The sequence below is a fragment of the Augochlora pura genome, chromosome 8 (genome assembly GCF_028453695.1).
Source record: "Augochlora pura isolate Apur16 chromosome 8, APUR_v2.2.1, whole genome shotgun sequence".
Classification (NCBI taxonomy): Eukaryota; Metazoa; Arthropoda; class Insecta; order Hymenoptera; family Halictidae; genus Augochlora; species Augochlora pura.
The window spans coordinates 12,076,445-12,102,059 of NC_135779.1; the positions used below are offsets into that span (position 1 = coordinate 12,076,445).

At 40.2% G+C, this 25,615-nt stretch overlaps 1 protein-coding gene across 2 annotated transcripts in view; it reads left to right on the forward strand.

Moving 5' to 3' along the window:
- The window catches only part of N (neurogenic locus Notch protein), a 386,036-nt gene that overhangs the window by 257,276 nt on the left and 103,145 nt on the right, over positions 1–25,615 (forward strand). For both annotated transcript variants that reach the window (XM_078188604.1, XM_078188603.1), the window contains one exon: positions 8,609–8,791. In XM_078188604.1, coding sequence (XP_078044730.1) covers positions 8,609–8,791 — 183 coding nt within the window. The remainder of the gene's footprint in view (positions 1–8,608; positions 8,792–25,615) is intronic.

Sequence of the window (25,615 nt, forward strand, 5' to 3'; positions counted from 1 at the left end):
CACACGTACATTGCTTCTTAAGAATTTGCTCATACAGTTATTGATAATAGTCCCTTGCGAAATAATTATAAATCTCACTACTTTTATAGATTTTTATAAACCGTTCGGAAGTACCAAATATCTATTATTCAGTAATTATTAAGAACGCACAATAACGATTCCCAGGTTCGAAACAATAAAGTTGGCATCCCCCCCCGAAAACCGTCTTCATTACTTTTTTGCGGATAGCTTTTTTTACCGTCAACGGCATCGAATTTATCCAGCGGGATTTCTGCACGATCATAATCCATCAAGGGGCCGATTTTCCAGCAGCCCTGTTCCAGTTTAAGATTTTTAATACCGGCGGGTGATTAGTCGAAGCTCACGCCCTCCTCATCTCATTTATCCCACTCCTTTGTTTCTCTTTGGGGCCTTTCGGTGGTACCAGTCATTAAATCCGGGGGAACGTCCACTTTCTTCCTGCTCATCTCCATCCCCCTTCCGCGCCCTTCTACCACCCAACGGTTGCCCGCTGCCTTCTCAGATTCTGCGGGCCGATAAACGCGACAGCTCTTCTTGCCGCCAGCATTGAAATCTCCGGCGAGTAGCACGCCGATTGGCTTGTAATTATCGGCGCATCGATGACGCTTCCGAGATCGTTCGACCGTTGCACAGTGGTCCAAGGTCCAAGTTAATGTTTCGCGAAAATTTCAGGATTTCGTCTAATTTTTCTGGAATTTCGCAATTTAATTTTTTATTATTCGTAATGAAATTTGACATTCTTTTCTTTCCTTCTTCAACTTTCGAAGCAGAAGAAATGCAACTAGAAATAATAAATCATTGTCTGCGATTTGTTTGAAGGATGCATACACTTGAATAACTCAGACAGCCTACTCATGAAAATTTACCTAAAATTGAAGTCTACAAAAGCTCTCGGTTAAAATTTACAAATTTTTTGTAATATTTTCAAAAAGAATTGTGTAAACTTTCGTATGGAATACGTTCGATATCTATTATTTTTCTATCATTTCGATGTAAGCCTTGTCAAAATTTTAAGAGTTGTAAAATATAATGACCGGTAATTTAAATAATCAGTTGTACTTTCAATTTAATTGAGTTGCAATTTAATTGCGAACCTAACCACGTGCTTCTGACCTATAGCCTTTCCATTTTATGTAACATAGTGCATTTTGCACATATGCGCGTATGCAAATTTACACATATGAATATAGTCACACAGTTAATAATTCTTTAAATATACACAAATTTGGTAACGTTAAAATTATTTGAAACGTGGTATGACAATTTTTCACGTTGTTGTTAACATTTAATACTTTAAGTTTCAAAGTTTTAAAAGGTTATCAATTTACAATATTATATATAAAAAATTGAGCTATAGTTTTCCAACAATTGAGATCACCCGTTGCCTCCTCGATGTAAAAATACCTGTTTATTATTGCGCAACCCTCTCGCGATTCCGCTTGCATCCCCTCTCGTGCCCGGCATAATAATTCGAGCGTTTTATAGCTCGTGGCAAATCGAAAGCAGAAACTTACGTATTCCGCTTTCGTTTAATCGAGATAATCCGGGGCCGAGTCGCCGTCGAGCTAGCGGATTACTTCGATAATTCCTTAATTACCGCGCGCGCAACGGCCTCGTACCGATCGAATTTGCATTAGGGCATCGTAATATCGGGCCCTCCCGACGCTCGAATAACGCTAACTCGTTTAATTGATATTTTAACGAATCCGGAAGATAAGCGCGCCGCAGTTGTTAATTAGCTGTTCGTTTCTTTTCCTTCGAGACCCTCCGCGCTACGTAAATTAAGAGGGGGCTTTTTGCGAACATCTTATTAATCCTTGTATTATATCTCCGCATTTATCCCCTCCCTCTGTGTCACTGTTTCTAAAAGGAAAGCGAATATTTATCTGCTCGGAGACGCGTTGCGATATTTACTTGAAAATCAAATTGAAATATTTTAAATTTCGATCGACGTGTAATAAGTTTTTTGAAAGAATAATCTCATAATTCGCGGTGAATGCTGTAAGACCATTTTAAAGCAAACAAATTGTGTATCTTGTCTAAATATTTTATCTATTTTTATGCAAACTGGAAACTGTCTATCTTGATTGCAACAAAGATAAGTCGAATAAAAATATATCTCCTCCGTCATAGAAACTGAAATGTATTAGCTTGTTAACATTGTTTAAGAAAGAAGAAATATCGCACTTGGTTCTTATGCTTTGCAATCAACGCAGACCAGCATTGTTTTGCATAATAAAAAAAAATGAATCGGTTACTTTAACCGCTTTATTGCTTAGTGTTAATTATACGGTTTTAATTAGACGCGTGTCTACATGTCCGAACAAATTTCAGACGGCGCGCCTCTATCGATTTCGCAAAACCGAATTGTCCCGCTGAAAAAAAAGTCTCGATCGAGTCGTCGAACGTCCCCGCGGACGTCTCAAGCAGACTCCGGACAAAACACGCGGCGACGATTTGGGCCCGTGCCCGTTCCCGATGACGTTAATTGCAATTTTATTCGATCCGGAGAGACCGCGGCCCGATGAAAATTCCGTTTTCGTGGCGGTGTTTCCAAGTTTTTCGGATCGCGTTCCCACAAAGGGAAAGCCAGAGGGCCCGTGGGGAGATTTCAGGGAACGCGGCAATTTATTCGTCGCTGTTCCCGCGAGGGACGTCCGTCCCGGAGATAAGGTTGTCTCCTGTATTTCGTGCGAGGCTCTTTCTTGTCGGTTCGCCCGGAGGAGAGCGGTCTTCCTCCCTCGGCTTTCCCTTCCTCCCCCGGGACTTATAAATATTTACGCTGAATTCCTGAAAACGCCGGTCCATTTGCAGCGAAGGACCACCGCAAACCGGGTCGCTCGACGGCCGTCGAGTCCTCCGCCCGGTGTTGTATTACGGCGGCCATCTTTGCCGGGTCCTGAAATTCTCTTAGGGCCGCGAAGGTGACACCGTCCAGACGTCATAATTTGTAGCAGCAAAATGAAACCGTCTCGCGGACCTCTTTTTCGATTATTCTCTTTTTCGTACGTTCCGACAGAGATCCAGAGATTTTTGTTTGTTCGGAAGATGGCGTACCTGGTCCTCGCTTTAAAGCGTTGGCAGACGTCTGCCTACATTAATAACGTGTGAATTATTTCTCATTGAATTCTGGAATTATTTCATATAGAGTTTTGGGATTATTCTCAGCAATTGCACTGAATGATAAACGACTTTCGTTATGACGTTAAAGGACAAGTATTTATTTAGTGACGCAGATGACGAAAGTGTTTTAATTTAACATGGAAATTTCAAAATAATAAAATTATAATATTTAGACGTTTCGTCGCTTTTAGTAAATAGTATTCTTGGATTTTATATAAAAGAGTTAAAAATCAACATTATTATAATCAATAGCCCTTTTTAAATCATTAGTTGTGTATTCGATTTTAAAAAGAAGATAAACAATTTCAAAAAATTTAATTTAATACATTAATTAAACGGTAGCATCATGAAGAAAATTCTATAAACCCGAAGAAATGATGTAATTTAAAGTGCTACTATACGAAGCATTAGTAATCAGAACTTTAAGCGACAATATCTCGGAAGTGAAAACATGAGACATTTTTCCATGCAGCCACAATATTAGTAGAAAAACAATAAAGTACGTCAATGCTTAATAATGGTCGACGGAACGTGATCGAAAGTATCCCGCCATTCCATTGCAGAAATCGATCGAGTTGACCTGTTTCCTAAAGCGTCGATGAATCCCGGATGCTCTTCGGTTCGCGAAGACTGTCAATAAGACGGCAAGAGAATATTTCCCCGATATTAAATTTCTCGCAGTTCTGTTTTCTTTTTTGTCTGAAACATAACGGGCTTCGTGTGAGTTCCGCAAGTTCGGTCATTGCGTGCCGGTGCAAACAACGCGCGCAACGCGTAACGAAATCCCTGTTCCTCCGGCTTCCTCGCCGCCTCATCCTCCGTTTTCGTGGCGAAGTTGACTTGGCCGGATCCTCGTCGAAGGAACCCGGGCGGCACTCCTCCGTTCGCTACCTGCCGGCTAAACAAAGACCCATTGTTACACCGAAATTTGACAACGTTGCCCTGACAATGGTAAACCGATACGAGCACAGGCAGTTCGTATACCTGGCCGATGGACGCCGGCATACCTGCACCACCTTGGAAATCCTGGCTACCGCTGGATATTACCAATGGGATGCGTTCGACTGTATCCTCTTGCTTGGAATCGGCTGCGATCGATTTTTCTAGAACATCGACGAACTTGTGCGTTCGTTGCGAGTCAGAGTGGAAATTCATTGACGAACCTTTACCGAATACGGTTGCGCATCACAGAGTTGAGCATTGCTCGAATTGTCTCGAAGAAATATTTATCTAAAAGAATTATTATATATTTTTTTTCAACGACGATAATACTATTTTAAATATTATTTATTATTTCAAATTCTTTCATTTATTTGCCTGAATCATTTTTCCTTTTTCATTCGAATTACAATAATTGATTATAATTGTTTCATCCATTTATCGGATTAATTCTTTATTCGCCATTCGACTAAATTACACGAATAAATCAAATTATTGAGACAGTAACCGTTGTGTTTAGTAGATTGTTAGCTGTTTTTATATTGACACACTTGTAAAAATATATTGACACGAAATACATTTCATTCTGAAGAAATTATACATCTAAAAACGGTTCGATTTGTTTAATTAAATTAGAAAATTAACAGTAACTTTGATTATATTGAATTTCACTTGATTCTTATGTTTATCGCATCCTTTCCGAAAAGGCAAAAGAAAGGTTGGAATCTGTCAGATGTAAAGCGACGAAATATGTTGACAAATAATTTATCATGCTTTAAATTTTCGGATACGTCGAATTTCGTAGATAAATAAAATACTCAGGTAATTAGATACAAGTATACGATGAATAATTTCTTGTGCAGTAATAATTCTTGTCTCGCAATAATTGATAGAAACAATTTATCTGCTGCTTCTTAAAAATAATTTATAAGAACAAGTATATTTTGCGAACATCCTCAGCTTCGAGACGTTAATATAAATCACTTATTTTAACAAAAAAAATAAAAAATGCACAAGAATTTACAATATTTGGTCGAGAGAGTCGCGAGACGACTTTGACTTTTCCTTAAAGGAAATCCACTTAAACGGCACTCGCTCGAGAACGTTCCAAATTGCCCAAATATATCCGAGCAGAATAATGGAAACACTTGGAGCCGGCTGGAAAGCAAAACAGGATGCTGTTCTTAATAAGATTTTACCGGAAACGGAGGCTTGGGAAGCGCTCTTTGTCCGACTTCGAGCGTCGCGCGTCGAGAGTGGCACAGTGGTACCGAAGCGCAAACGAATCTAATTAAACGCTAAACTGTTATTTTAAGTTTAATAAGAAGCATAATGATCTCGCGGCTGGGGCCTGTGCTCTGTTATTATCAAGATTGCATATTTTCTGGTAGATTAAGTTCCCTAAGAGCGGGCCGGCCCGCAAGAAACGCGAGACGAGATCGAGCGAGAGAGAGAGAGAGAGAGCCGGCTACCGACCGTACGAAACTCGCAAACTGCGCCTCCGAGGGAATACGATTGATCGATTATCCGCGATATTACGTGCGTGGATGCACCTCGGGTATTACGGAGCCGGCGCGAGTTCGCCGTCGGCTAAATCGTGCTCTGAAATTTTTGCACAAAGCCACGACGCCGGTGGTGGTCTCGAATAGGAACGATCGCGAGAAATTCGGTAGCTCGAAGAGACTGTTCCGACTATTCTAACAGAAAATCCCCAGCTTTCGTGGGAGCAATGCTGCAGCTTCCGGTCGTAAACGATACGACTTAAATCTCATTATCAGCGATACAATTTTTGTTGCTTTTACGTCTCCGTTTATTTTCGTACCTAAATCTTGAAAACAGAAGAACCAAATTTTGCTTCGACTCGGAATTAATGAATAATATTCATAAATTCCGTAGGAAATCTTCATCGCGTGTCTGACACGTTGTTACGGCGCTTGAAAAGATTCAGAGTGAAACAACGATCAGTCTTCCCACGATTTCCCGAAGATCGATCAACACGATCGGTCGGTCCGAGACGTCCGTGGAGACCGGCGGACAGCCGATCCGGGCCGATTCGTCATCTGCTGGTCGCTCGATTGCGAACACGACGGAGCAATGCGTTTCTTGCCCCGTAACACACGTGCAACCCCCTCGCCGTCTTTTCTACCCGGTGTTTCTTTCAGCGGGTTCTTCCGTGCGCCGCGCCGGTCAAACGTCGCGCGCGGCGACAGCAATTACCTGGCCGGGGTCGGAAAAACAGTCGGCGAATTACACGAGGCCGGTATGCGAACGTGCCACGGGCTTGAAGCCACTTTATAAACGGCCCGGCGACGTTGCTCCGGCGTGTTGCCCTTAGAAAACTTCATAAATATCGCGGATAATTGTGCGACGCGTTGCGTTGTCCTGGGAACGAGAGCCCGCGGCTCGCGCTCGTCTTCCTCTATCCGTCTCTGTTCTCTCGCGGGTACAACCTTTTTAAGGCTCCGTCGAATAACGCCATCCGTGGCCGGTTTTCCCTGCGGCGATCTTCGAAAAATTGTTGATGTCACAATTTGCCATCATATAAGTAAATGTTCATTGAAATGAGTGTTTAATTACAAAATTATTTGTTTTTTTTTGAAAGTTTAAATAAGAGATAGAAATTATTATTATTTATATAGATCTAAATGAAGGATATCATCGAGTTCACGAACAAAGACACAAGTCGTTCAATAATAATAAAAAATGGAGATGAATATATGTTATATGAGAGACAAAATACTTACTCATTTCTGCCAGAATATTGTATAAATGTAATTTAAAATAATAAACGAATTGAAAAGGTATAAACTCTGATTAGAAATCTGGATAGAATTTTTACATCCATTTCTTTTATATACTCTATCTATTTCTTATTACACAATCGAGCGGTGTTTCATAATAGGTACCTTGTCGCATTAGAATTTCGAATACGTTTTTACGGCTTGTCGCGCGAATAGTCAGTTACAGATTACATATATCCGTGATGAAGCGCGTGGGACCGGGCACAAAACCAGGAATTTTCGGGTAGCTCGAACCGTTAATGAAACGCTCATTTCGCGAGCGGACAAGCTGCCGGACAGCTGTCAGCGGTAATTATCTTATTGCAATTAACGCGAATCGCATAGCTCAGGGAAAAGAGTCGAGTCCCCGCGGCTCGGATTCTTGGCGAAGAGGATGGTGCCCCTGGAATCCGTGGCCGGGGCAACGCTTCCTTCTTATGGTCGCCACGGACTACTCGGGCTTCTTCCCCGTCTTTACCCTAATGGCAGCTTCTTCGAAAAAGTGCGCCGACTTGGCCAATTAAGGTGCACTAGCTCTCGTGTATTTGTCGTCCGTCGGTGCCGTCCCACGGGGGATGCACCTGCGTGTGCTGGACTTTGATTCTTGCACGGCTATTAATTATTATGCGCCACGCGTTCGCCGCTGTTCGCAGCAGCTTTAATTATCGGCCCTTTCATGATCTAGCGTCCTACGGTCGCGTGAACAATTCCCGCGCTACCGCGGGACCGCTTCTCTCTCCCTTATTTCCCTGTCGACTGTCCCCGCGACAGTCAGCCACGGTCCCGATTATGGTTTTCTTCGGCGTGCTTCCTGTGCGCCTCTCCAGAAATTGCTCGTAATTCTTGTCGCCGATAATAAGAATAAAACGGGATTCCTCAGCCTTCGGCCGAGCCTTCACCGCGATTCATTTCGCCGGAGTTGTTTCGTGGTTAGCGATCCTCCGACAGGAAATTATTACACATTTACTGGAGCTTAGCGCTTGACAAGAATAGGCACGATAATGTTAATCAACGCGCTAACAATTAAGCGTTTTCTGATACGTTCTTCCATTCCATTAGAAATCAAGTACTCCTTTTGTGCAAACTCGTCGCTGATTTACTTTCACGAGAATTACTAGTCGATTTTTATGCAAAACAAATATGTTTCGTAACTGTCGTAAAACGCAGAAGCCAATTAGGAACGCCTTCCTTTCTTCAATAATTTTATTGAAATGAAAATAATATAAATTTAATTATAGGCCCTAGTTTAATATAAATCCGCAGTCTAAGTATTCGACAAGACTTGATTCAATCATTATTAGATTATTTATGACGAAGTTGGGAAATTGTAATTTAAATTAATAGAAAAATTGAAAAATGGCAAACCATTATTTTAGTAAAGATATAACTGATTATGCTCAACATAAATTTGGTCAATTCATTGACGAGTTTTTTAGTAATGAAAATATTTTATCTGCTTAATATTTTGTGTACCAGAATCTTGTCGTTCGAATAACAATCTTTAAATTCCGGATCCGAATAGACCCACCCTCCGCCGTCCGAGTGTTAATTTATTCAAACTATTAAACAAAGAATGTACTCGCAATCTAATTCCTATTTATTACAATTGATGCAGACAATTTTTATTTTCATGATTATAGAGTTCACTGAAGCTGCTTTACCTTCCTCTATTATTTTTTATCAAAAATGACTAAGCAGCTTCCAAAAACTGTGAACAATTCGTAAGATTCTGTTTTTCCTTACAGGATCCCCATGCGAACACGATGGCATCTGCGTAAACACGCCCGGCTCGTTCGCCTGCAACTGCACGCAAGGATTCACGGGACCAAGATGCGAGACGAACGTGAACGAGTGCGAATCCCACCCATGCCAGAACGACGGCTCCTGCTTGGACGATCCTGGGACCTTCCGATGTGTCTGCATGCCTGGTAAGTGATTATCTCTATTTCGAATACTTATTCATTCGACATCGACGAATTTGGCGACGCTTTCGTTGAAAAAATTCATTTGCTCGCGTCGATATTTGAAAAACATTACTTTCGCAATACAGGCGGCAGTTTTAAACAACCAGTCCATAAATAATCCCGTGTTATTTAGAATCAACATATTCTTTAAAAAGGGTTGAATCCACCGCTTTTAGAAGCAGGAGCATTCGATTAATTCTTTATTCTTTATTAAATTATGCTGTAGATTCGACTTGTACCTTACTTATTCTCTTTCTTTGTTGTAAATATCAGGTAGAAATTTGTATTGTATGAACGAAGATAATTCTTTATTTTTGTATAATTTTTTAATGTTTAGTTATCGTTTCATTTTTTCGTTTTTGTGATCTTTTTCGCTCTTTGTGCGCTCTGAATAAGACAATATTGTAAATAAACCATGATATATGCTTCACTGTAATACATACTTTTACATCAATAAGATGCCTATCTGTTAAAATACCAAATTCTGCTCAAATGTTAACACCATGTAAAGTTTCTTAATTTTTGTCAGTAAACTCCAACTTTCGCGTATCTTTCTAATATAAAAAATTACTTTTAACAAGATGTAGACCAAAGAAGGGTTAAAAATCTAAATTATACGATTAAAAAAATCGTAATACTATTAAAGAAAAAGAAATGAGAACAAGTAAGACGTACAGAAAAAACGAAGCAGGCTTAAAGAAAATGTTAAATGAACAGCTTTTAACATATCCATAGAGTGATTAAAAAAATCAAGTGTGGAGAATAAACAGAAGTGTATCGTATCGTAAATATTTATAAATATGATATTTGTATACATTTCAAGAAATGTTTCATTGCTATATATTTTACGCTTCTAATATATCAGATCAAGAACATCACGAAATATCTTCGATTCGGATCACGTAACCAAGCACATCTTCGGTTTAAAGAAAGATCCAATCGCAAACGCATCCTGAGAAAATATTGCTCGCCGCAGGTACGGCGGAGGAACCAATAATTCGTGATACCTCGCGTGATTCTAAAGAGCGTACCGTGCTTGAATGCATCTGCGTTGCTTTTGCAGTAATCGGTCAAACTGTTTGATGCATGATTGTTTTCATGCGGCTATTCAGCCCCGCGATCCTTGCGGTGTAGTCTTTTCTGTGGCCTTTCTCTGGAAAAATTCCACGAAAGCTGCAGAACTCGCAAGATGTAGCACGTTGCATATAATTCTAACAAAAAATGCAACAGACCTGCGCTTAGTTCATACGTTGCGTTAAGGTGTAACATCAATAAATTCGGTTGCAATAATATGTTGTAATTTTGAGAATTCCGTTGTGAATATTGCGGAAGTTTTGCATTTATGACAACAATTTACAAATGTTATTGTACCACTGTCAACTTATCAGCATTAGAGAAGGAAAACATAAATGCAATTCGCTCATTTTGCAATTAATGAAGATAATTTATATTTTGTCTAGGAGACTGTGAATATTTATTTAAAATAAAAATTACTCGAGTCTTCTTAGTTGAGTTCATTTGATCGTTTTTGTCATACAATGTGAATGTATAAAATACGTTTATACAGACGTTTATACGTTATCGAAACAGTGAAACTATTAAGAAGAATTTAATAACTCGATTATTTTAATTATTACTCGTTAATATTATCTAAGACAGATTTCCGTTTCTTACAATTAATGTATACAATTTTTATTTTGACTAACGGTTCCTAGTTTACTTATTATTCGATTAAGGATGTTTATGAAATATTAAAACTTCTCTGCATCATGAATAAGAAATAGCTACTTTACTCTTTAATAACTTTTGACAATTAATAATAATATGTCGACTGTATTCTCCTGCATATTGTCATATATTTTATCTAATAATGCTCTTGTCATAAATGTATAAACTCTTGTACGAATCTATAATTATATTTAATAAAATCCTACCTGCAGTGTTTCTAACAAAGACGTCATTGTTTAATGAAAAAGAGGATCGAATATATTTATGTTACAAAGTATCGCAACCAGAAATTTCAAAAACCCGCTAATAAAATCGGGTCACAATAAAAATTGCAGAAACAGGTGTTTCAAATTAAATTCCGCTATACCGCGTGCTACAATGTCTATGCATTTAACCCTTCCAGAACGAATATCGACGTCCTCAAAACTGTCCACCTAATTCGCAATCATTTCGATTACGTACACAGCAAGAGACCGGAACAAAGCGTTCATTTCTTCCATCGTGTAATTTTTTTTCGAAAAGAATATTCGTAGAGAACTGGCAAAGGGTTCAAAAATCATTCGGACCTTGGACGAGAGTCGGTATTCTTCGGCTAGCAAGAATAGCCTGAAAAACGCTAGCTCGCGGCAGACATTCGCGGCGGACATTCGAGCAGATTACGAACAACCGAGCGACTCGCCGGGCAATTAATCTGGACCGCGGCGCACGCTTCTCTCGCGGAGAAAGTAAATTCTCGTCACCTGTGGCGGCAGTAATTTATGACGTAAGAGGAGAGTTCTTTACGAGCGCGCGAGGATCCATAAAAAGGCAGATAAGTACGCGGGGCAACGAAAGACGGCGCCGGAAAAATGGCTTGTCCGCGCCGCAGCGTTGCTTGATCAAAACGGAATAATTCCTGCGCGTACCCGCGACCGGCAATTAGCGTGGCGATCTCGAGTTTCCCATCTAAGCGAAGGCCCCCGCGATCAAACGGCGACACGGACTCCCTGCGATCAAAGCCCGGCATCCCGAACGCGCGCGAGAGGATTTTCGTGGAAAACCCATTCGCGCTTGCCTCGAGGCGGCGAGGATCAAGATTCAGCTCGCGCGATAGAGGCTCGCCAACTTCTCGCTGGTCCTCCGGTGTGTCGCCGGTAAATTCTTCCGAGATGACAGGGCCACGGTTTGCATTATCTGATGCTGGTGGCCGCGGAAAGATGCCGGCCGGCCGGCCGGCAACTCGTTTGCTCTTTTAACGCGGCTGGTGCGCGCCTCTCGGCCACGCGCGTAAGTCAGCCTTAATTGTTTCGAGCCACGTAAGCCGGCCTTCCTGCCTAGCGAGCCGTTTAAGGGCCTGGGCATTAAGCCCCGGCAGGAGATCCTGCCGATCGATAATCGATATAATCGACGGAGAGTGACCTGTACGTCCGATATCGCCGGGAATCGCGTAAACGCCTCCTCCTCTTCCGTGCCAGACCAGTCGCGCCGAGCTACGCTGCCCGCGGATATTTCTTAGGTAATTGTGTGTGGGAAGCAGAGCTCCGGCAAATTCAGAGGAAAGACTTTTCATTCTTATTTCGAACGTTTCGAATATTTCGCGCTGCTTTAAAAGCATGCTTTGAATTTTTTAGAAAATTTTGTTGCATAGTTATAAAATTATAGAGTATGTTCCGCAAAAGAATAAGACTCAATTAGGAAGCTGTATGCTTGGAAAGAATGAGGGAAAGTCTTCGTTTTTTACATAAAATGGATTTTATTTTTATTTTCCTTCAAAAACAATATTGTATATGTTATATACAATATATATAACCAATATGACTTACCTAATGTAAGTCAGTTTCAAGGTTCTACTTAAACTAATAGAAAGAATCGAATAAAACATTAAATCATAATCGTGAAACATTCAACAAAAATTTCATTAATGTAGAAGCAAATTATTATTAAGCAATATAACACAGTTTATAAAACAGTTGTCGATAGCATTTTTCCTTTTAAAACCGGTGCACTGACGTACCCCCACCTAAACAGGTAATTTCGCGCGTCGGGAAATAGATCTGAACGGTACAAGCAATTCTCGTTCGCGATAAATTGGTAGCACCATAAGGAATTTCGAGTTGCGCCCGATTTCGACGGGATGCGCGCGGCGCATCGTGTTTTTGCGTAGGCCTAATGTAAGTAATGTTATTCGCGCGCGGCTTCGAGATGCGATATTGATTATATTGTGTGCACGGTGCCCGAACAAATCCTTTTCCCTCGATAGCAATTGCTGCCTCCGGATCTCATTCTGCGGAGAGGCGGAGAGGCGGCTCGGAGCGGTTCTTTGCAACAAATAGAGCGTTAAGATGAACGGAAAGCCGAGGCTCGAAAACGCCGGCCATCGATTACGGCCGTTCGAACGCTATTTTGCCGTCTCTTTATTCCCCATTCCCTGCCCGTTCGTTTCACCGTCTTCTCTCCACCGGGTTCTCGATTTATGGCGTCGATTTACAATTCGCGCGACCTTTGCCGCCGCGATCCGGCCCCGTCGCCGCGTCTTCGGCGTCGTTGTTACGCCTCGATGTGCACGCTATTTAACGAATCCACAACGGCGATAAATCGAACGGCTAGCGACCAAAGATATCGCCCAATTAAGGAAACACGCCTAATATCCGGCCGAGAGGTTCCGTGACCGAGAGCTGACTTTCCAGAAACCGTCGGGAAACAATGAACGCTTGCCCCGTGGTTCACTGACCGGTGTTCACTTCCACGATATCCCATTCCCAGTTATGACTAGACGGACATTTCTTAATCTGTTAATTGGGCTGACGAAAGATTGCGACGCAATAGGATGACGACGACGATGGGCTTCGCGACTTTTTTCGACGTGGAATATTTTAAAAGTAATTGGGGTAACCCTTCGGATTGGTATAGTTGAGTTTCGAACACTGCCACAACGTTTTATATATGCAATGCACTAGGGTGACATGATATACTAAAGAACAAATATGTAGGAAATAATAAAATACGCACGTGTACATAAATCACGAAATAATTATTTCAATTTGTATTAATTCTTTGTGGATTGGAATGATATATTTCTTTAAATATTATTTGATAGCACTTTCAAATGGTTTTGTAACCTTTACTTGTCCACTTATCAAATTGGAGGATACTTAATCGAAAAGTTGCTTCGCAATGATTTCTCTAACGTTGGCTGCGTTTTGCAGGTACAATTAATTTTGTTATTTAATCAAATGGTGTATAAATAATATACCTCTCGAGAAATATTTTTACCAAATCACTAACCTATCAAAACGCTTAGACAATATTTCCACGTTTACATCAGCTTAAATGAATTCCTGAGCAAAAATTCGAGCACACATAGATGGCTAGGAAGTTGATCAGTGTAAGTGCATGAACCTTAACATTAACGTAAATAAGAATTTTGCAAATTATTTGTAAAAAAGTAACAATACCACTAATAACGCAAAGTACAATTCTTACTATTAGATGTACAAATTTTTTTCAGAAAAAACAATTCCCTCCGAACTATTTTCTTTCGTCGTTTTATGATCGTGAAAGATGCTACGATAAAGATGTGATTGGCTTCTGAATCGTCCACACGATGTATTCTCCGGTGCATGATGCATCAATACACGAGGCGCATCTTCCGGTATTAACTTTCACCGAAATTGGACATCCTCCCCACCCCGACGTCGTTTAATCTCTGCATTAACATCCTGTCGTGCGAAGAGAGATAGCGAACACGCGAACAAACGTAACTCGAGGAGCCGGCAGAGAAATTAAATCGATTAACGACGAGTGAACATTGCACGACCACTTGTAACATTTACGGGAAGCTTAAGCAAAAATTCGAAATTACTTTTCTCGATAATTTCATTCGCGTATTGCGATAGATTGATCCGCGCGCGGCTCCATCCTCGGACTTAATCTGTTCTCGTATTACCGAATCCTCGCTCCATCCTCGGTCCTCGCCGGACTGATTTCTCGGGGAAGATCGACAGGGTCGAACCGGTTTCGGAAGGATCCCACCGAAACGGGGACGAGCAGGATTAAATTATTGTCACCGTGGACGTTCGGCCGGGGCTCGTTTTGCTCGGATCCCCCTCGTTCGTCGCTTCCTGGGCCGAAACTTTTGCGAACGGTATCGTGATTGACGCGAACATGTAAGAACTTCGGCCAGCAACGATCAATTTCACCATCGACGAGTCCCGCGAGCGGTTTCACGGCAGAAAAGTGGCCCAAATTACGTGCGGTAATATTTAAAGTAAACGAGTCGTTACTTTAAATTATGACCACGGATTTTATATGCATTTACAGCAATATTGAATAATTGCAATCGAAGGCGGTAGAGGGATTTAAAGAATTTAGGAAATGTTTTATTTTTAATTTGTTCAAATGATTGTTGTTCAGTATTTTATTTCTTGCAATTCTTGCTTCGCTTAAAAATCCGCGAAGTTTAAATTAAAAGAGGTAACATTAAAGGAAATAATACTTCGCTGTTTTAAGTTGCGGTTAATTTGTAAAATTAACTTACCATGTTCCATCAAAAATTTAAATTTTATTACAAACATATAATATTCACGGTGAGGTTACAATTCTAACAATTAAACTACGGATTGTTAATAAGTGCTTCGGTGAATTGGAGTATTCTCTGAAAATGAGACAGAATTTTCGAAAGGAGTCATTACTATAATCAAGCCAATCTGGCTCATAAATTACTCTTACGTCCTTCACTCCATAACAGTTTTTAATTTACGCAGAAATTTCACGGAGGAATGTCGGTAGATTGGCGACAATATACGTCAAGTAGTATACTTAAAAGGACCGTAACGCTAAATGCGACATTCAATCCTGCCACGTGATTATTAAGTCCGGGAACATTTCCAAGTTTTTGCCATAAATTATTATATATACTCGACGGACGTAATCACTTATTTCGATTAATTATGCGACGGAGCACTTTATTTTTACGCGAATGATTTAAACGTTACCGCTAATTGGTCATTGAGAGCATTCTCAAGCGTAAAGACTCAATAAAACAACAACGGAAATAAAAATTTTCTTGCAATCGTCGCAACAGCCTAAGATGATAATCTGAAACTTTCCCCCGGATTCAGTCTCATAAATTACTTTACTCCGCCGTGACTGTCACGATAATCAATTCGTAACGGTAGTTATAAAAATTGTGAATTACTCCGTAAAAACTGACATTTGCATAAGAGTCCATTCACTGTACACGGATACGTATTTGTATATACATATAGTAGAGTAGTATAATATAGTAGTTGTTTTTTAATGTTTTATTCTTTGTAGAAAATTGTGATACTTAGCGGGAAATGATGTGAAAAAAATAATAAAGATTTAATTCTATTATCATACATAATTGTGTTTTGTCATTTTAAAGGTGCCGTTAAAAGTTTTTCACTAACAAATAAACTAGATACAAATTCTTTAAATTCGATTCACTATTAAATACAGCTTACGATGTACAAAAAGTAAAAACATCCCCTAACACGTTCAATCCCGCGTGTACCATCGGTGGTACACAGACATTGCATTTTACTTGTACATATATTTCAAAATTCATAAATAAAGTTTTATAAGGATTTTATAAGAATTTCACGCAACAATGACTGACTTCAGACTCAAGCCACTGACAATAGAAAAAATAGCTTGAGAATATCGAGCCCCCCGACCGTACGGACTTCGAAAATGCGCCGGGTTGAACGTGTTAATGTGCTTTTTATCTATAATTTTAAGGGATGTTCCCACATTTCCAACATGGACGAAGCAGATTCTGTTGCACAAACCGCATTCAGTTTCTGTGCATATTTTCAGAAGTGTAGTACTTTAATTTAAAAACAGTATCGCGGAAATAACGAAATACAATTCTGTTCGAATATAAAATAAAATCATTATATTGTTTTAAATCGAATGCGGCACGCATCGTTTTTTTCGTCAAGTGTCATAATTTATTAGAGTAGGAGGAAGAAATGCCAAAAGATTTGTTGAATTTCTGTAACGACGAACCACTCTAATATAATCCATAATATAGTACAATCCATATAGTTTACTAGAAGTCCATATAGCAATAAGTAAAGTCGACAGATTTCAGCACCCTTCGATATTACCGTGCCGTGGAAAAACGCCTCCCGAGCGAATTAACCCTGTAACGAAAGGCCCCGAAGATAAAGGAGCGTGTACCGGCGCAAGATAAACGCGAGTGTGCATGAACACGATCGAATGATAAGATTCGCGAACATAAGTACGTCGAAAAACGGCCTGTTAAGTGTCCGCGGCCGGACAGAGAGCCAGAAATTACGCGCCCCTTCGTCGCGCAGCTGTATTTACATAATTTATTCCGTGCCGAATCGGCCAGTTCCGCGGCGCGGATCGCCGGTTCCGAGAGCATCGGGAGTCGCGGAGATGCGTGTAATAAATACAAAGATGGCGTAAGAATGAGACTACGTTGGATATTCATGCACGCGAAGCCTCGAGGAACCGAACCCTTTGGGAACATTCGAGGATAATATCGATATCGTTATTGTCTTGTCTCGAAAAACCAACGCGATATCGGGGACAAGAAATTGAAAGTATTTTCAATAGGACATTGAATCTTTTTAAAGCAAGAATATAAACAATACGAGATAATACACTCGATATTTCGTAAAAATCTTGGATTTTGTTTCCTTTAAAATTTTCGATATTATTACGACTGAATTTACGGAGCAGTAAAAGCAGCTATTTTATATTAGTTAATGGAAGTAACAATAAGACATTCACTCTGATCCTTACGAGTGTCATTGTAATATTTGCCGCAAGTAACGCATTTGTTGATTAAATAAATCATAAATGTATCTTTAGACTCTGAATAATCATGAATTAAAAAAGTAATTTATCTTAACGAATTTATAGAATTTTAATTTCTCAAATATTATTATTTACTTTAGTAACATAATTTTATTTTATAAAATAATGAAAAATGTAGGTATGTACACTTTCAGTTTTATCGAATAAATTTCTCTAATATTATGAAATTTTTACGGTTTTTGACGCCGCGGTTTTTTGAAATAGTAATAAACAGTAATAAAGCGATAATTGAGGAAAACATAAATCATCGCGATACCAATATTGTCTTGGTGAAATGTCAAGAAACTCGCGAGACGATATTTTCTATTGCAAGAATTAAACGAGAGCAAAACATGATTGTATTATCGATATTTTTTCAAGAATAAGACAATATTTCAGCAGATTTCGCATTGTCTTGTATCGGGGAAGCGCTAGCTAGAGCAGCGAACAATCGAGGCAGAGGAGGGTGGCGAAGGTGGACCGGGCTGAGAGTACCGAAAACCGAGCGAGCAAAAAATCGGAGACGGGCCGAAAAGAAGGGTACCGAAGGGGCACCAGGAGAGGGAGAGGGAGAGGGAGAGGTCCGGGCAACCAGTAAAATATGATAGCGGGATTCGCGAAATATGAGACCGAAACGAGGGGATCCGTTGCCCCAGGCCCCCGTGCAGACACAAAGGGCTTATCTTGTCCTCCTGGACCGGTCAACCGGGTACCGCCGCCATTTTGGTACTCCACCTCCGCCTTCTCGTCGTCGTCTTCTTCTTCTTCTCCTTCTTTTCCTTCTTCTTCTTCTTCTTCTTCTCCTGCCGCGTCTGCCTCCTTCGCTGGTTCTGCGAGCTCGAGCCTCTCTCGAAACTCGTCTCTTTTTCGCCCCCTTGTTTCGAGGCCCGTTCGCTGCGCTTTCCTTTCTTGTCGGGACCTACTGTCCCGTAAAAGGATCCGCTAAATAGCGCTAAGAGGTTCGAGGAAAGAGGATACTCGAGCATTCAGGATTTCGCAGACGGGGTGCGCGACTGCGGGTCTCGCGTCCACCGGCTCTCTCCGTGTATATGGGTCTTTGTAATTGCTGGATGGTCCCCCCTTAGCGGCGCAAACAACTTTACCCCTGCTGGTAATGAGATCGATTTTTTTCTAACGAATCGTGCCGTGGCGAACAGGGTGGACTCCTGAATTCGCGTGAAGATCATGGGGTACAAACATACCATTTTCTTGTTCACCCTTGGGACTTTAACCCTTGTGTGGAAACCATGATATGAAACTCGTTCATTTAATCAGTTAATTGTCTTCCATGAGTGATTGGCTCTGTCATATTTAATATGAAACAATGTTCAAGTGTGCGATTTTCTGAAATTCTTTTTATTTATTTATTTTATTATAATAAATGGAACAGAGGTTCTTTTTACATGTAGCGAGTTTTATAGAAAAGCGTAAATTTGATTATTTTTAATTTATTATTCTATTTGAAAATAGTACTCTTTATGAATGTATAAATATTCGAAATTACATATATTATCGTATTATAATAGAATTGGCGTTATAGTGAAGATTATAGGCTCCATGGAAGTCGATAACATGAAAACTGATAGCTATTATTCTGCTGAAAGTTTCTGTACATTAAAGCAGTATCATCTAACATACAATTTCACCATTGAAAATCTCATAATTTATTATTCAATGTCTACCATACTTATCATCGGCTAAAACAAAGTGCATATAAATAATGTTATTAATCATGTAGAATACTTACACAGAATCTCCTAAAAAAAAACTGTAGTAAATGGAAACATTCTTAGAAAATTCAACAAAATCAGAATTAAACAAATTAACATCTCCTTTTATTAACAGTTTCTATATACTTAAAGTAAAATTGTTGTGTCTTTAACAATGTCTATACTGTTTCAACAATTTCAGAAAAGTATTTGTCAACGGTAGATAATTATTTCCTGTTATTTATTTTCCATACAACAGGAGCTGCAATAAACTTTCGTAGAAACATTAAAAGACTTTTCTTTAAATAGCTCATGGAAAATAGAAAATATAATATAAATAAAGTTCGCGATTGACCTAAATGATAACGGGGAACAGTATACCTGAGGAAGTTGCACCGAATATGTAATAGCAGACAAAAAGAGGATCGGTAGCGGTTCTCTGTCATTGACGAACGATACCAATTACAACACCGTTGCGTTTTCTACCAGCCCATCTGATAACGCAACTGTTCCCGGCCTTCTGAATGCTCACACGCGGTGTTCCGTGTTCCGTTGCATGAAAAAAAAAAAAAAAAGGAGCATTAATAAATCGGTGTAAGTCCGTGCATCTGCAGAGATTGCGCGAAACGCTTATTAAACGCGCCTCGCGAAATCGGTTTGTTGTTAAAAAAATCGACTGGGCGTTTGGCGATCGATGAAAACGACCAATCGCAACTTTGTGCTCGATTGCTCGATTATATTCAATACCGCGAGATACGCCGTGGCTCGGTTATGGTAACACGGGGCGTTCGGTTTTTGCGGTAATTAAAGCTTGATTTACGCGAATGGCTGAGATTGGAGAACGTCCAGCAACGATGCATTTGAGGAACGATGATTGGATATGATAATTGTATGTTACCAGCGATCGGTGTTGTTATGACGAATGTCCTGGTGTATAAATGAACTGGTAAATAAACATTACTATCTGTACCTCGTAACTTTTAATACATTGTGTAAGATTGATTTAAATATATAAATCGACGTCTCGCATTTTTGTTTAAATACAGTCGATTGTAAAATCCTTTTTACCAATTTTATTACAAATTCAACGTTTTGTTGGTTTTAGATTTAATTAATAAGTTTTTAAGTATCATTCGGATGAGTTCATTCATGATTTTATTACAATTTATTATTTTTCTAAGCTTTTGTGAACGATACCTTTGATTTTCTTTGTGACTGGTTTTCGCAGCAATTTATATTCGACTTTTAATTTTTGTTGTCATGCTTGTCAACGCTGCGTGAAAAATGAAATAAGGATAAAACTGTTCTGATGCGAAGATTCGGTGTTTTGGAGACGGTAGATTATTTCAGTGAAGCACCCATGCGGTGGCTACCTGACCACGATAATGATATAATGGTGGTGTCATGCGAAAGGTGCGATAGATCGGCCCGTTGGCCACCGCGACAAAAGACAAAACAATGTTATCTGCGACGCCATCTTCCCAGGTACACGTCCAGGTGTTCACACGGAATGGGAATCCGCGAGTCACCGTGGCCGGGACTCTTCCTGGACTGTCACGAAAGTGACACTTGACATATCAAATTTCGTGGGACAATGCTGAAATTTACAGAATCGACCCCTTTCTTTCATGTATCGTTTATTCAGTATTCCAAACAATTATTGACCCTTCTCAAACCCGTTAATCATCTACTATTATTCCAGTGAAAAAACAAATTCGTTAAACACACTATTGCAGTATAATATAAAATAATATTATATAACTTATACAATATTTATACAGTATACAAATATTGTATACTAAATTGTCTATTTCAACATTAAGTTATAAAACAAATGGTTTATTTATTAATAAAAACATTTGCGATGAGTACCTATTTTAATGTAAAACGTAATGAGAAAACTCAATTCACGATCTCCATAAGGTATCATAAAATGAAAAAATAAAGTCCTATAACAATAATTGGACTGATCAAAATACCATTTTTAATTGATAAAACATTGTATTGATACAAATCTGACGGAATAAAAATTGTTAATTATGAACGTTAATTGTAAGAACTAAATTCTAAAACAAAACTTGTTCATGAGTCGTACAATAATAATTAAGAAAAAAGACGATGTAGAGTCTGAGAAACGTCCAATTTTTATTACTAATTCTCCACTGCAAGCAGCATTTTGCGGTTGAACCGAGTGCAGCGATATCTCAATACTCGTCCATGAATGCAACAATAACGGCGTGCTGCTGCTTCTGCGACACACACACAAACATACATACGCGCGCGACCGCGATCGGATGCGCTCGGAAGGAGATGCACCGTGTCTCCGTGGCGCATCTCGGGACACGCGTGGTATGATACATTACCGAAGATGTAGATTGCTTCTAGTATACTCCAACAGCCTTGCATTGTCCGGCGCGGACAATGCCCGGCGTATTCAGTGATCTCGCGCAGCCCTTATTCGATATCCTCCCTTCCTTCGTTCTTTTCTTCGAGCGCCATAAGCGAACCGCTCTCTCGCCCTTCGCTCGGTCGCTTCTGCATGCGCTAGACACAGTGCGTAATAAATCTTAGTAGAAGAATCAGCATAGTTACCGCACAATTGCGCCGATTGCGGACAGACTGCGCTTGCCTACCCTTTGTTATCTCAATTCGAATTTTTCCGGCGGACCGAAGACGATGCGCACGCTCGATAAGGAGGCCCATTGTCGACCCCCATCGACTTATTCTACTTTTCCGCCTCGCGTACACAGGCCTCCTGTCGCTTATCACCGAACTGCCAGTTCATTCTCATAAATGAACGGCAAACAAGTCTATAAGAGCTATTATGGGCTTGCCATTTTTCTGTCTCGGATCGCGATGATTTCCTTGGCTAGAACTTATCTTGCTCCTCCGTGATCTAAAATTGCTCGGAGCTAGGGAAAATTAAATTTTTGAAGTAGCAAATGGATTATAAATATTTTCATGTTTTCATGTGATACAGAATGGCAAATAAACTGTGTTGAAGTAGTAATTGTATATGAATATTACGTAGTTAATTATATTCGAATATGTTATTTCCATATGTAAATTCTATTTCAGGAAAAGTTTATTTGCCAAATTCAGTATTACACGAAAAGATACGAATTATTTCAAAAAATTATTTTTTCAAAGCCTAATCATTGTTACGACGTTGAAGAAAATATTCTCTGGACACTTATTGGTATACTACTGATTTCGTGCATTATAATACTTTATATAAAATCATTAATTGCAACGCACGGAACCTACATAGACATTGCTTTCTTCGTTTAATTATTTCACTCAGTCAAACATAATGCAATAGTAGTTTAAAATATTTTAAATGTTTTTCTGTTTTGTGTACCATATTTTTGTTGCACCAAACATGAAAACTACTTAATGAATTTAAAAAATTACTACGTTCTCTTCATCTCATCCAAATAATTAAAGAAAGAGTGTGTATATTATCCGTGTATAATATAATATAATATCAAATATCTGTGTATATTTTGTATGTCGCAGTTAACGTAGACTATTTTTACTTTGCATAAATATACACAGTCTGAAAAAGATAAATAAATCTTTATTTTATAAAATTTTATCGGTATAACGTTTTAAATAATATTGAATCCGAAGTCGAATAAACGCAACGAATAAAATTGTATTCGTTATTCGCATGAAACATGTTAACACACGTAATCGTAACAGGTAATCGTAATACCTGAAATCGATAAAAAATCGATGAAGCGTCGCCGAGGGATTATTATCGAGCGCGAGTCGGGCGATTCCAGTGTACGGATATCGATGCTCGCGTTATTCTCGCTTTCGCGAGGTATCACGTGGCCGCGGTCGAATCGCGTGTCGGCGTCGGTTTTCCGTCGTACGAGTAATTTATCAGAACAATACCGATATTATTCTCATCAGTCAAGAAAGAGCTCGCCCGGTTCGATTGACATATCCCTTTCCCGTCGGCGTCGCTGCCACGATTGCGTGTCCCCGTTCCCCGATCTCTTCTTTCCCCTTATAAATTATGCTTTTGTTTCTTCATCGGGCACCGTGGACCGATCGGGCCCCGGACAAAGACGGCGCTCGCTGTCGAACCGGAGAAGGGTGAGGCGCACTGTCAGGAATGACGGCACCCTCCGGAGAGAGGAGACGCGAGCATTTATTGTCCGCGATTCGAGGCGGCCCTCGACCGCCGATCTCGCGATGCACGCGCGCTCCTCCTTTTTCCCGATCCGCATTCCGTTACTCGCCCGTGTTCGCGAATATTCTGTGTCGCGAAATCGTACGGAGCCGATTGTTGGTCGGTGCTCGACGAGCCGTCGTCCCCTGCTTAATTCGATTCCGATCGGTTAACGGGAAGCCGAGCGAGCGAGCGAGCGAGCCCCCGCCGCTACCAGCTGGAAGCAAATAATCGACAAACTGCGGATTACGTATGCAAACGATGAAGAAATTAAGGCCACTTTTATTTACTTAGTTGAGCGGCGCAAGCTGTTCCCTGTACCGTTCAAATTTACATATCGCTCCCGGATACCTTGCAATTAACATTCCTTTGTTACGCATTCGCGATCGGTATCTTCGGATTCAGGATTCGAGGCACAGAATTAACCCTTTTGCCTGTATTCGATGTCCCGTTCCCTTTTTCACTGATTTTAAATAAGTGGTACTTCGTTTGCATTATCTTATTAGTTGTAGAAGACAGGAGAATAATTTACGAGGGTACTTACAAAATTATTTGTTCGTCTTTGTTACATTTATTTTCTACTGTTCTGACAATTCGATGGTAACAAACGAATCTACTCTTCGATACAATAGAACCTTTCAATTCTTTGTTCTCTGGATACGTTCCTTTTGGATACAGTTCGATCGGCAATGATCCATATAGATCTATCATTGCTCTATTATCCGAACATGATCGGTTCTGTTGCATAAAATTTACCAACTGGTATTCCGTTTAGATATTTTTGTTGTCATTGGACTTTCAATAATTACGTAAAGTCTCATTCTAATTTTATTTTACAAAAATTAGAATTAAAAGATATCTACGTCAACTAAAAATTGATCATCGTGACATTTTCAAGATCTATGCGCGCCATGACTATCATTTTAATATTAATACGAGTCACTCCAGACGATTTTCGAGTCGTTTCCGCAAGCTTCTCGCAGAGACTGCCATTGCCCGAGCGAGTTCGATGAACGGGTGACTTACAAAAATCGCGCAAAATCAAGGGAAGTCCGCGTCTTGCCGCGGACACTTCCATAAATACAAAGCAGATCGTCGACAGGCCGGCGAGATTCTATCTGGTTTACCCAACACGCCTGCTAAGCCTTCTAGCGGACTTATCCGAGCTGATCAGCCCTCGCGCGTCTTTCTTTCGGCCTGTCGTTATCCAGCCTTATCTCTCTCTCTCTCTCTCTCTTTTCGTCAGTCGCGTACGAGCAACTCTAGACGAGGACTCTCTGGACAGGCGGCATCTAAATTGGTCCAGATCACCGACCGCTGATTGCGTCTACCTAGGCCACCGGTGAAAAAAGAAAAGCCCCGAAAAAGTTGACGCGCGCACGGTTTTTCCTCTTGCCCGGATGCCGGTCCCGGGGCTCCGTCAGCCGTGAAAGAATTCTGGGGCTCCGATTACACTCGGAACCTCGAAAAACCATTCGGATCTTTTTTAATCTGTAACGGTTTCACGGACCCGTGGCCCGAATTTTAATCAGCCACCGAAAACTGTCACAAAGTAGTTCTTGGGGACGTTGGTTTTTTGTGTTCTTAGGACGATAGTTTTGTTAATAGTTCGTAGATCACGGATCTGTGTGCAACGACCACGTTGCGAAACGATTGCCAAATCGTTTGCAACGATTCTAATAAACAGGTGCCAAATATAAATTTCCCTTTTCTTTTGTAATCATTTTAACAAGTTAAAATTAGCGCATCGATACTCCTCAGTTATTTTATTGTTCGCTCACTATTTAAAAATTTGGTTGTTCGAAGAATAATTTCATTCTTCAGAAAATTTAAATCTTCTGAAGATATTAAGAAAGCACTCGTCACACTATTTTGCCAATAAGAACATGAGCATGGGATTTCAAAACTATCAGAAACGTGTTGAAAAGGTTATACAATCATCGCCAAATAATATTTACATCAAACAATAAAAAATCGTCTCATTTCTCGCGAAAGAGAGAAATTATTTTCCTGACAATTCAATGATACAATTTCTGTTTCTATTTCCAAGTATTGCAATATCTCGCGGTTAAAATGGGCATCGCAAAACGTGACACTTTTGCTAACCAGTTCTCAAAACCGGACAGAACGTTCGAGCAGTAGATGAATGGCAGTTCGAGTACCGAAGTAGTAACATGCATTGTTTCATGACTACGTTTGCCATTCGAAGGAGACGGTCCGGTCACAATGGTGGGCCCGTCCCCGTGGAAACGTCCCGAGTTCAATAAATCCCGGCCATTCGTCGCCCCCGCTCGAGGGCCATTCATCAGCGGCGCAGACGGATCTATTAGATCGCGA